The following is a 14,026-nucleotide window of genomic DNA, read 5'->3' as shown; positions in this document are numbered from 1 at the left end:
TAAAGCTGCCTGATTAACACGTTGTATCTCTTTTGTTTAACTTGTATGGAAAGAGAAATGTGAAAGCAACAATTTGTGGTTTTAGGGAGAGTTATGTGTTAGAGTTAAATTACAAAGGTAGTGGTTTCTACAGAAGAAATAGTCACCATAAAATCTGTCAACAAGTCTTGCAAAATAACTCAAATTCTGTCTCTGGAAAGTTCAGTGCAACTCCATTGTGATGAGGTGGAGGCAGATATATTAAAGCTGCTCGAATCCATATTTTTTATATCTACAATGGATGAAATGACTATGAGAAAGGGGACGCTCGCCATGACAACCCCACAGAGAAATATCGCTCCACTCTGCAGTTATACTCAGATTTATATAGGTTTATTAACGTCTTTTAGCTCTTTTTTTTTGTAGTGCAGCTGTTCACACTCACCACTCTCATCCGTGTCCGACTATACACTACCTGCAGCAACCAAATGACAAAGTTGGCAACTAAAGTACACATGGTGGAGCATTTAGCAGCAAAAGAGCCCGATATTTCTCTCAGTAGTTGGTGGTGGAGACCAAAAAGGAGCTAAAAGGAGAGAGAATATCAGATTTGCATTCACTAAATCCATAATTAGCATAATTTTTAAAAATGATTTGGAATTTGGGTAAATTGAGCCTTTAACCCCAAAGTAAATTTGTACTATTACAGTTGGATAAGGTAATACATTTGGTGTTTTTTTGAAAAATGTCTTGAAGTGATTAATGATCCGGCTGTGTGCCATCATAAAGTTTAAAAAGACAACAATCTGCCTGTAAATATGTTCTACTAATTAGATTAGATTCAACTTTATTGTCATTGTGCAGAGTACAAGTACAAAGACAGCGAAATGCAGTTTGCGTCCAACCAGAAGTGCAAAAAAAAAGCAGAAAAGTGCAATGCGATATTCAAGTATAGACAGGTGGTGCATAGGCAGGACAATAATAAGAATGTACTGAATTACGTAACTACAACCGTAACTGAATGAATGTGGATTTAATCTACATTACAGCCCTGTGTTTTCTGGATGATATCCCCCTGCCAAAAAAATAAAAATAAAAACTGTTATTAAGACACTTCAGCACATTCCACATTCAGTATGGATATGATTTATGAGGTGTGATAAGACTGAGCTATAATTCACAGTTAGCTTATCACACCTGTGTCTCTCGTGGATGAATGTCTCAGTCGTGCATCTAAACTTCTCCCCTGAGTACTCCAGGGCTTTTAATTTTATTGTATTTATTTTTTTTAAATATGTGGGCCACCCCTGGGCCAGACCACATGGTTCACGCCTTTTAGATTTATAGCACCCAGAGAGGTTTTGCATCAGTGTGAAACCTCACACGAAGGCCAATAGATAACGTATTATATTACCTACAGGCACACAAGTCTTGGCAGGTGTTGTGTTTATACTGTATACATGTTTATCTATTTTATATTTTTATATGTAGATACATTCATCGATGTGTTTGTGTGTTTGAGAGTCTTTCCTTCATGCTCAGCTAATTACAGGCCACTGATCTCGTCAGCTGTCCCCGCCACACTCTTTTTACATGTCAATGACAGCCAAATGGGACCTCATATCCTTCCTGCAGCTCAAACAATGCTCTCATTGACACACATAAGAGATGGAGAGAAAACCGAAAGAAAGAAAGCGAAGGATGCCACTCCTCGTCCCAGCTGGCGTGGCTCAATGGCAGAGGGCACGGAGTCTTGTCCATGAAATAACAACCACTCCTACTTCTCCCTCCTCAAATCCTCCCCTTGTTCCTTCACCTCTGCCCGGCCGTCTTCATCATCGCCTCAGCCTAATCTGGGCACGTTCATGGGGGACATGCATCTCCAGACTCTGCCCCTCTGCCTCCTTTTGTGTTTGCCAGCGCTCTGATGAGAGAGAAAAGAAACAGGAGGGTGCAAGGGGAGCGGGTGAAGGCAGTGGATCTCTTGGTTTTGTCTTTTGCCTTTGCAGTCTGGGGGAAAGGGGAGAACTTGGCAGGAAGCCTGGCCGTGGCACTGCATACAAACATGGGGTACAAAAAAAAAAAACACAAGGCCTATTTGTTTGACTCTCTCATCATCTTACCTCAGGGAGAGTGGAAAAAATTGTATGAGACATCCATAAGATATGGTCGGTCCTGTCTTCCTCTGGACAGCCATCGATTCTGCAACACAGCCAGGAGAATGGACAGAGACGAATGGAAAGTTGTCCACGTCAGGAAATCATTCTCCATAATTCAATGAAATTAAGTCAATTTGTTCAGTAAAGACCTGGCAGGATGCCCAGCCTTGTTTGCAAACTGAAAAAGCAATTTGATTAAATATAAAATACTATGCCATAACGGGAATCTACAAAACAGCATCAGGAGAGTAACCACAATTTATCACCGCAATATATCTCTGACTAGACAAAGGGCTGACAAAGTCAAAGCTGGATGTCTCCCCTATTTTTTCTATTCAGCATTACATCTTGGTTCTTAGCTTGATTTGGTGTGGATTTGAAGTAGCTGACATCAGCGCAAACTCCACAATTCTCTCTGATTTGTGGAAGATGAAATCTTTCCTGTATGCGCTGTACTCGTCTCTCTCGAGTCCATGCTAACATGCACATAAAGATGCTTTCTGGGGCTGCTGATGTGAAATGGGACATTGCCGGGTTCCCAGTGCAGCTGCAAATAACATTGATGTGGCATTCCAACATGTCAGCGTAGCGTGGGCCATGCACAAAGCCACTTCCTGCTCCTCGGAGCAAATATTCACTAGGGAGACTTGAACCGGCTGCATCTGCACCGGGATCTGAGTGAAAAATTATGATTTGACAAGTCCTATCAGATTCCGTTTCCAGCATTATGTTTTCCAGCATTTGTGTATGTAAATTAGCTCTGGGCCACATTATTAATAATTCCAGCCACAGACTTTAAAGAGTTTCATGTCAAAAGCGAAGGTTAGATTTGTTTTCTTCATAAATTTCCATCTATGTTCTTTCTGTCTTGACAGCATTGTAGCACATGTAGACCTTCGGGATCATCTGGTGTTTCGATTCCACATGTTTGTGCAAATGTCCCATTGATAGGAGACAATGCTTTCCATAAAACAGGTACACCGAAGGAGTTGTAAGTATTGCAGTAAGCCGCAGAGTTGACTGCTTTATGACTGCTCTGGTCTGAGCCGCAATTGCAGCTAGCAATCCTAAAGGGAGGCATTGTGGTTGAATGATAAAGCAGCCAAACACGTCTGGAAGAAGATGGGGTGATCCTGAAACCGGTGTTTATCTATTTATGCATCTGTTTGCGTTTAAGTGTTTTCTTGTGTGTTTTCCTGCCATTTTTGACCCGTTCACCTACGCAATTTCAATCCAAGTCTATCTTCCTAACATAGTCCAAAGCTGTGACATTTGAGCATGTTTCAAGTTTTTACATGCACAATGTAAGCAATATAAAAAAGGATACGATTTTTGTCCTTGAATGAGTGATGTTTCTTCCACTGACTGTAGGCATGGTTGCAAAGTAAAGGACTGGACTTCCTCAATTTGTAGCATGCATACTAACTGCTTTGACCTGTCTCCTTGCATCCACTCTGAACTGCTGCAGAATATATATGGCTTTCCTCTCTGCGGTGCGCCACGCCAATCATTTCCACAGTGCTCCTGCAGGGCTCTGACCTGTGACATGAAGGAGTTGCACCTCATGCCTGGATGTATGTTCAAGGATCGTTACCTCCTTGCTGCGATCTCAGGGAAAAAACACTTCTGTGCACATCAATGTATGTGCAAGGTTTTAGCCAAAACAACAGCCGCCAATTGGTAACAGCTTGTGCAAATAATATAGCCTTCAGATTGATGTCCCAATACTTGCCCTGACAGGTTTCTGATGCAAAAATTATGAGTTAAGCTCTTTCACAATAAAAGAAAAGAGCTAAGGAGAGTAAAAGTGTTTTTCTTTCCTTTCTTCAAGATAAGAGCATATCAGAGCGAGTGCAGGAGGAAGATTAGAAGATGGGATGTGATTTAGGAAGGACAGGGATTTAAACAATTTTTTCAAAAAGATTTTTTCACATGCTTACACACGCTCACCAGACACACACACACACACACACACACACACACACACACACACACACACACACACACACACAGGTTCTGATGCTTCAGCACCTGTGCAGACTGCACCTGTCAGGCCTTCAGGTTTATGACAGACCTGTAAACATCACAAACTAAGAGCACTGACATTTATGGTGTCATTGGGACCAAAAATAAAAGCTGTAACTGTCTTTAATGTTGATTTTCTATTTCTTTAACAGATATAATGTATGTAATGTATTTACATTATTTACTGTGGAAATTGAAAGTTTCTGCATAACAAATACATATTTATTTAATCTGGCATTCCTTTGATTCAGGATTTTTCTATTAGATTAAAATAATACCTACATCACAGGCTTTTAATTAAGAAATCAAAGATTTCCATTATCAAATGCTTACTGAAAATGACATGGTCATTTTCCTTATATTATTACCCTTCTCCTTCATAACATTTAATGCCAATCAGCATAATACAGTGCTGCTTATTATCTGATTAGCTTCTGACATTTAGGTTTAATGAATGCCAAGGATGAAAGGGTGATTTGGGATTGTTCTTTCAGTATCTTTCAGTATCTTTCAGCTCTTCACAGCCCAAAGTCTTGCAATGTCGTCAGCCCACTCAGTCTCCCTCTGTCTCTGTGAGCGAACAATGTTGCAATGCAGTGAGCTTAGAGGGGAAGAATGCGACAACAGAATGGAATCACGGGAGAAATTATTGCATTTTAAGACCGCAAGGAATGCACCAGAGATGGGCTGAAGCGGAGCATTTGTTCATAGTGGGTTAGGGATGACAAACAGTGGGCGGCTGATGCTATAGCTGAAGGGATCTGACACCCAGGCAGCAGGCTAATAACATGAAATTCATTTATTTTAAGTAAACGCATGCATTCTATGGAAAATAAAAATAAAAAATAAATTAAGAATGACATCTGGGATAAGGTTGATTCAACATCTTGTGGGCTACGAGGATGGGTAGCAGCTAGGAATGTGCCCTGCAGAGAAGCCAATCAAAAGCAGAGCCCTGGTGGCTCCCGGCCGGCATTGAGAAATCTACTTGGCAGTAAAGCTGGGAGTCATGTGCCTCCATTTAAATGAGAAGGCAAGAAAGGAAAGAGAGACAGAGAAGGGGAGGTAGAGAAATACAGTCTGAGCTAAGAGGCCGGGGACTCTGCCAAGCCGAGACACTTGAGGAATGCATCAGCAGCAGCAGCTCTCCCTTCGCAGTAATACCATTACTGCTATCTGAGTCAGGAAAACAGCTCTTCTAGTCTAGTCAGCAAGTCTCATAGCCAGTGTAAACAGATGGCAGGTAACACATCAGCTTAAACAAAGAGAAAGAAACCTGAGAGATTTTAAGCATAGAATTATTTTTATTTTTGTGCGTTTACCAAAAACAATGCATGCATCCACGTGCAAATTGTTGCTACTTGCTCAAGGCTGCATGTCTCTCATCCAAGTGTTTCAGACGCAAGTGATCCTTGTCTTGTCTTGTCAATTTTTGTGGAGCATGTGGTGTGACTCCTCCAGCCCTGGCAGTTAGTTAATAAACACAGGCCTGTCAACAGCTGCTGGTGATGTAATGTGGAACTTCTCCTCACTCTCCTTATCCTCCCGCCCCACCCCGCCTCCCTAACTCCCTCCACCAGTACCCTCCCTTCTATTTACAAGTCTTATACTGGGTGTTGCTGCAGACTTCCAGCACCGGCCGCACAGATAGGTGTGTTTAAAGAGTGTGTGTTTGGCCGTGGCTTCCCCCTGCAACACTTCCAGGGGAATTTACGACAGCATGTTTTCAGCTGCCATCAAAGGAAATTCCACATCATCAGGTTGTCTTCCTAACCAAAACACCTCTGAGAGTCTGGGAACTACAGAGCTGGCTATAAACATGTTGAGTGGAGAGAATCCGGCCGGCGCAGAGTAAGTTTGGATTCCTGCTTGTTTGTCTTGTGACATTATTGGAGGCTGAACTCGTTTACCTTTATTGATAGTCTGTGAGAAGTGTGCAAAAGTGGGTGCAAAGCATGATGGGATAGGTGGCAATTAAGGCGCATTGCCTGCAATGTGGCAAGTAGAGTATGTGTGAGCATGTGCAACAAAATTGACAGTTTATTTAGTTTGAATGGTTTGAGATCATATTGACAAAGGACATTTTTATCAAGTAAAGCAACAATTGGTGGTTTCACTGGTGAGTAACATAAGTATGGCTTTGTATATTTTAACCCTAAAAGCAAGGTATGTTTACTGGCACTGTTTAAACACAGAAGCAATTGAAAATATGACAAAATGAATGTCAGCTTTGGATTCGGACTGCGTGAAACATTACAAAAAGATACTGCTAAATTAGTGTTAGCTAATTACCTATTTGCACCCAAATGGACACATTGCTAATTAGCTAGCTAGTTGCAACAAAGATCAACTTCAAAATTACAAAAAGTTGCCAAATCAATATTAGCTAGCTTTTCTAATTATCTGTTTACACCTAGAAAAGATGTAGCCACTAATTAAGTTATTTAAAGATAACATAAATAATACTGAGACAAGAACTTTAAAACTTCATTTAGCTAGCTTATCTAGTTATCTCTCCACACCCAAGAAGATGTAGCATCTTAGCTTATTAGCTAGTCTCAGTAAATAACAGTTTAAATACTGGGAACACAAATGAACATGAAGCTAAAAACAATGTTACTGTAGCTAGCTAACGTGTGTGTGTGTGTGTGTGTGTGTGTGTGTGTGTGTGTGTGTGTGTGTGTGTGTGTGTGTGTTTCGTATGAAACGTTAGCCGCTAGCTAAAGACACTGTAGCATGCTTTCTAGATTAAAATGTACGTCACGTTAAATGCTATGTTTTGTTTAAGCACAAAGTGTTAGCATGCAACAATGCAAACAATTAGCACAATCAAAACTTCGTCTTAAAATGTATTATTTTTTTTTATTGTATGTCTTGAAATCACATGGGAAAAGTAACTACAGTTACATACTGTGAATTGTTTTTTGAATCGAGAATTGTTTTTTAAATCGAATCGATTTTGGTGAGCCTAAAAATCAATATAGAACCGTGACATTTTCTGAATCATGCACCTCTACTGTTAAAGCTCAACTGTGGCAGCTGATGTTTGCATAACTTTTCTGTGACAGACAGCACACAGGAAAAACATGCAGAGAGATAAACACACACAAACACACTGTTGTTTCTCAAGCTGTCACCAGCCTGCTCATGAAATGTGTGTGTGTGTGTGTTCAGTTATTTAGTGAGCTGCCCATCTCATGATGCTCACATACCAAAGTAAGAGGGGGGCACGGTTGTGTATTTTGATAACGGTCGGAAAATTCCTCTGCCCTCTCTTGGCTTGCTGCATCACCCCTGGGCCATTGGAGTATATTTTTCTGGAGTTTTTTTTTCTACCTGTAGAGCTATCATGAGAGAGTTCAGCAGAGAGTCATGCTTTCGGCCGAAGCACGTTGGGTTGCAGTGGAGGGTCCCTCGACAGGAAGCTCAGTTGATTTTCCCAGGATGTATATTAAAGCATCCTACGCATCTGGTGGGATAAGCGCAGGGAATTGCCGGGACTCCCCTCATGAACAGGATGACGACATTGAATTCATTGTTTTTCTTTTTTTCCACTAGACCGCCAACCCTTCCCGCCTTAAACCCTCCCCCTCCCCCCCCATTATATTGCCTGCTAAGTACTGCTGACTAAACGAGATTTAAAGCTGCCCAGACAAGTTCTGGCAGAATCTTTATCATTAAAGGTGTCTGAGAAACACATTATCTTGTTAGCAGATTGTTTCCCTTTTGTCCTGTTTGACATGATTTTGGTTCGGAAGTAATTTAGGTGTTTGCATAGCATAACATCTGAGAACCAGTCTTTTCAGTCTTCTCTGAGTGCCGATGGAATGGAGCATCAGTCATGTTTGACATGCTTTATTGAGCAAGTAGGCAAAGTCAAATATTGATAATACGCTCTTCAAAGAGACAGAATGGCTGAGAGGGCCCCATGCACATTTTGCATGTGGAGAACACTTAAACAGACAGAAAGGGAGCATCTGGTGCGAATATAAGGACAGTTGATAAAAAATGCAGAACTAGGTGTCACATATCTGTCGGCTTATTGCGAACACGTAACAGAGGATTTACAAATGCCTCACGGTCCTCCTGCATGTCTCGCAGCTTTGTGACTGTCAAAACATAATGAGGCTCTCCATTTGTTCCTGATAAAATATGCAGTATCAAACTGTACTCCTTCAGCCAGTTGTCCCTGCCTTTAAGTGTTTGGCAGAAGAATGCTTGTCTTGTTGCCACAATGAGTAATGTTAAATTGAATAATGTTGGATTTTAAGAAAAAAACAATTTAAAACGTTAACTTAGGTGGTGGGGACTTTCGATGGACCTTTTTTATCAACTATGTTTGTCAGGATATACAGTAAATTAGGACCAATTGATTACTTGTATACACACATTCCTAAGCCACCATTAACACCTGCACTCATTCTCATTGTGTTTTGAAGGACATACGTTATTTATTCAGCAATCTATAGGTTGTCCTTTGGAAAAACAAGAACGACATGAGCAAATAACCATGTCTATGGACCCCCAGTTATGCAGACAAAGCTTTTTTTAAGCTACTTTTACCGGTTGACAATAATGTGGCTAGTACAAGTTCATACTTCCCCCTACTAATCTGGTTTAAATGCCTGAAAGACACACAAGCTCATGCAGTCTGATCTTAACAGCGATAAGGATGTTCTGCCTGGTCTTGATTAATTAAATTTCAACAGCAAGATTATAATCACAGTTACATAAGTTAGTATAGTGTTCAAAAGGATCCTCCCTTACTTGCAGCATCAACATTAATTTTAAAGGGACTGTTACACTGACCTATTAGCCTTGACGGTAAGCCTCTCATTTTCACACCCATGAGATAAATACTTAAAAGTTAAACTTCTTATAAGCATGGTTTGAACACTGATACACTCTGGCAGCAGCCATGAGTGAGCACACACTGGAAAAATTCTGTTTAATGATTGGTTTGCTGACTGTATGAAAACAACAGACAAGTGTAAAATATGGCTTATCGTTCGAGGCTCCCAGACACAGTAATTCCATGTTAGGCCGTGCCAGGCTACAGTTGGTCGTGCCAACTGTACCGGGACACATGCAGAGGCAGGCTCAAATAAGCTGGCCAGCAGAGGGACACACAACATCCGATCAGCATCGGCCATCTGTGCTGCTAGAATACAGATGGACCCCTCTCTCCACACATTAAACCCCACATCAGACACTTGCATGCTTCAATTTTCTCCTCAATGAATGGAAAGTAATAGCACCCCCAACGTCCCCTCCCACTTCCCACCGTGTAGCAGGCGAATTAAACTCAAAGACTCAAACGTATAATCTTCCCGGTCATTCATTCTTCTCCCCGAACATGGCAATCTGGATGAATCATTCAGAAGAAAAATAAAGAGAGAACTGGGCTCTGCGCCGTGGGGGGATGCCTCTGCGCTGACCCCGTTTCACTCGCCCCCTCATTCAAGGCAGGCACAGGGCATGGAGACAAAATGAATTGGTTCCTGGGGCAAAGGGGGTGCACCAATCAATGTCCAATCCCATCCACTATCCATTTTCAGGCCCTGGCACTTCCTGGCATTGCTCTTTTTTGGGGCGGCGGGGAATTGATCATAGAGGTCAGAGTCCCTGTTTGGCCAAGAGGCTTTTCTTTCTGAGACTTTTGTGTTTTCAGTAGGTTTATAATAGATGTGAGCGCTAATTAAAAACTCATGGAAAATGCACGCCTGGAATCTCTCTTAAGGGTCTCCCTCCTTCATTCTTTTCATCCAGGTGGCCATTTAAATATTTGCTTAAATTTATTTGCTCCACCATTTGTGGTATAGTTTAATATATAACCCATGACTAAATCCACAGCGAAAAAACAAAGGACATTCTTTAATTGCAAAATTCCGCTACAATTATTCTTCAATGAGAGGTTTTGTTTCATGAGAAAAGGGGGCAAAGTGCAAGCCACACACTTCACCCACTTGATATCTGTGTTTGAACTTACAGTGACAAAGATTTCTTACTTGTGTTGTGACTCTTGGCACAGTGTGAAATGAGAATATGCGTGGGTGAATGCCTGACTGTATTAGGTACAAAGGGCAGTATTGTCACTTGTGACAGAGTTTGATTTCTGTAACAGCAAAGTCAAAAGCCAGAGGGTGGAGCAACAGTGTTTCTTCAGCAGACCTTCACTGTATGTATAGGATTATTCCGGCTACTAAATTAAGATGAGAGCGCCAGTAAAAGGTTGGTGATTGCAATAAATACACAGCTGCCTAATTCTTCTCAGCTTACAAAGGAACAGTATCAAATCTGAGCCATGACGATCCATATTCATGGACAATCTGGGCTTATTATCACCATTTATCCACGAGGCTCACAGTCTGTTTTCTGTACAGCGATCTCTCAATGGCTTTAAGTGTTATCATTAAGCTGTTATCCCCTCACATTATCCCTGTTGTAGTTTGGAGCTGTCTGGGGCTGTGTGACCTCAGCTGGGTCCTCCCTTGTTCCTGGAGCAGATGTTAAAAAAAGGGAGTCCCCCCCAAACAACCTCCCCATTCTGGTTTACACACACACACACACACAGTCCCACAGCGCCTCCTCCCTTCACCCTGGCATCTAATTAGGCCTACTGCACAAAGACTCCCAGATGTCAGCGTCCTCCTGGCCTCCTTTGATTATATCCTTTCCACCCCACTGGCTGGCTTGCCGACTGGCTGGATGACCGGCTGGGGGCTGTGTGGACTGTAGGCGTTGACGCGTGTCACTCCGCATAGGTCAACACCAAACCGGTTTAACATATTAGTAATTGCTTTTGGTGTAAATCACAGGGAATCTGGAGGGAGGGACAAGTCCTGAATGGGTTGCAGTTGCAGAAAGGCCCTTGGATTGTCATAAACCTAGGCAAAGGAGCATTTCAATTTGTCATTATTTCTTTACGGCATTCTTTTGATCATTGGATCACTAGTTAGTCATCAAACCAGTACTTGTTAAACCACTGTGTCTCTGCATATTTAAAATAGCTTGGATGGTAATAGTTTGTCATGGCCAACAGTCACAAAGTGTATAATTTCCTTTACAAGATATGCTTCCAAGAAACATGAACGATGTGACAGTCAACAAGTTTGTCGGCTGAGGAAAATTGGCCATGGCGCTGCTTTTTACAGACATCAGCTTTCGACAGCCAATCAGATTTCCATGCTTCGATGAACTCTGGTTCTGCTCAGTAAATATTAAACGAATGAGATGTTGATTACCAGTTCTCTAAAACATATTTTATAGCCTCAGAATAAATGTCTCAAGTTCCAATAGAACCTCAAATTTAAACTTTCAGAAAAATACTGCGACGTCAGCGAGTAAGTGGCGTCCAAACAAACCAAAGCAATGACACCATGGTCTTACACCAGCCATGACCGTTTTAGCCGTTTGTGTAGTGCTCTTTAAATGTCTGCATTGACTGATGATTGACAAATTGTCTCTGGCTTTTATGGGCTGGGTGTTGAAGGGTACAGCACAGAATATCGGTAAATAACCTCTTTTTAAGGAATCGGTATCTCTCCTGGCAATTATTGCATCTTAATTTTATTTTGTGATCTTGCGTGCAAACTGTTGTGACAGCAAAAAGACTAAGCATCATTTGGTTTGTCAAAGGCAAGAGTTTGCTTGGCTTTTATTGCCTACTTTTAATCTGTATAACTTCTGATCCGTCTATACTATACCCTAAGGAAAATGGTGTCTGTGTTTTCCAAGTTGGGTCTGGGCAATCAGGCACACTGCTATAATCCATTTGAATCATTTACCCTCAATTTCCTATAACCCCCCTATCTCTGTATCGGAGGGAAGCCATGGGCTTTTACTTCCTCTCCTAATCTTCAGCGGAAAGGGACCAAACTGAAATGCAATCTAAACATAGACCAGTATTTCTTCTGATGCAATACATTTGCACAATTAGTCATTACAAAGCCAGACCAAGAGACGGGCAGGAGTCTGATGTGTTTGTGTCATTAAAGACATTTCACATCCTGTTCACTGATTAGGCAACTTCCTTATGCACTACATAACCCAAGGGTATTAAGAAATGGGGCAGAAGGAGACTGTGTCATGTTAAGAAATATAACATCAGTTCTGGATGAAAACGTAGTGGCTGATCCTGCATGCAATCTGATGTTTGCGGCTTCATGTCAATACGTTTTGACTTACCAGATTGGCAGTGGATGGAACATGTCATGTTGATGTGTGGGAATTGTTTGACAAGTGCAGTCACGCTGCTGAAGCTTTAGACAGGGTGTAACAGATATAACCTGCAGCAGATGCAAAAGGCACTTTGGGACGCTTTTTGGAAAATGTGTTTGCATAAGTAAGTTTGTGAGGCAAGTAAACACAACTGACCTGAAAAAGGGGATTAATACAATTCAGCCTCATTCTGAACTTAGTTGCCAATAGTGGCACTTAGCAGATGTGTGGTTATCGCACCAGTGGATCTTATGCTGAGGGTGTCATGAGATGATTTTGGGAGGTTTGCTATGATCATTTCTAAAAAGCACTTCCAAATGTCATACTTGTTATAGCGTTTACTGTGAAAAATATACTAAGATAATCTTAAAACAATAACTGTCATGCAAAGGTTAACTACCCTGCATTTTTTTAAAACAAGGTTGCAAGAACGCAACTCTTGTTGCTGGCCAAAATATGTGGAAACTGTTATATTATACTATAATATGCATGATCAGTATGATGCCAATCAGTGTTGAGGTTGTTACTAAAGTAAACTCTTTAATGTATTTATCATTACTTTGATTCGTTGATTCCCTACTCTCCAAAACGCAACGAAAAAAGTTGAGTTGACAGCAGTGAATGTGTGTTTCACTGCATGTTACTGCTCGACTCAACTTGCTCTTTTTCGGTTTTCCATTGACAAAAGTTACGGATAGTACCTAGTACTTTCTTTTGGCACCACCTCAATCCAAGGCAGCTGAGCCGATACTAGAAGGTGGGAGTTATAACACTGCAGACCACTGATTGGTCAGAAAGAATCGTCACTAGCTCGACAAGGGACATCCTGCACAAAGCCGACATTTTTAAATAGCCAAGCTACCGTCGATAGCATTTATTTATTCACTTGACCCAGATTTTTAAAAATGGCATACACTATGCCGTACAGTACATTAAGTGTACATTGCCGTACAATTGACGAAGATGATGTCAAGGCAGTTTCACCAGATGTTGCTATGACGACGAGCTGAGAATCCCGTCGCTTACACTGAGGGGGTACTATCCGTAGTGGAAAACGTAAAGAGGAAAGTACTGGTACCAAAACATTGAGTTGAGTCGAGCAGAGCCGTACTATACAGTGGAAACATACACGCATACCTGCACATGGTACGACCAGTTGTGTTGCACAGATAGGGTCTCTGATCCTGAAGTATCCATCAGCTGACCTTTGACCCTGACCTCACCAACTAGGAAATGGTGTGCTTACTCTGTGCACCACCACAGTGACTCTAAAGCCTGGGCTCTTTGTAAAGGAGTAGTATGCGTGAAGTGAAGTGTTTGTCTTCCGCTGTGGCCTCAGTCAGACCAGGTCGGACTGGTTCCCAGCACTGTTTGGAGAGGCCTAGAAAAACAAAAGGGCTAAAGCTTGGGGTTTTGGATTGGGTTGGAGTGTGGGATGCCTGGGTGACGCCAAGTAGTAAGATGTAGTCAGAGCTTTGTGATCCTAGAATCCTACAAGGCTGAAAGAGAGGTCTACAATCCCGCTCCTGTACTGGCTTGAATTTCAAGAGAAAATATTAGAGACTGAAAGAAATGGGAGAGACAGGATATATAGTGACAAAAGAAGAAGAAGAAGCCTGATATATGTCTGAAACTGCTGCTCT

General features: G+C 41.6%; 1 protein-coding gene across 1 annotated transcript in view; it reads left to right on the top strand.

Annotated features, from left to right (window-relative positions):
* Positions 1-5,804: 5,804 nt before the first annotated feature.
* LOC144512611 (nck-associated protein 5-like) overlaps positions 5,805-14,026 on the top strand; it is a 122,241-nt gene continuing 114,019 nt past the window's right edge. Inside the window, exon 1 of the mRNA XM_078243421.1 lies at positions 5,805-6,014. Coding sequence (XP_078099547.1) covers positions 5,884-6,014 — 131 coding nt within the window. The 5' untranslated portion in view covers positions 5,805-5,883. The remainder of the gene's footprint in view (positions 6,015-14,026) is intronic.

This window comes from Sander vitreus, chromosome 24 (assembly GCF_031162955.1).
Source record: "Sander vitreus isolate 19-12246 chromosome 24, sanVit1, whole genome shotgun sequence".
In the NCBI taxonomy this organism is placed as follows: Eukaryota; Metazoa; Chordata; class Actinopteri; order Perciformes; family Percidae; genus Sander; species Sander vitreus.
Note: the sequence above shows the minus strand (reverse complement) of the source record. Positions and strands in the feature narration are given on the sequence as shown.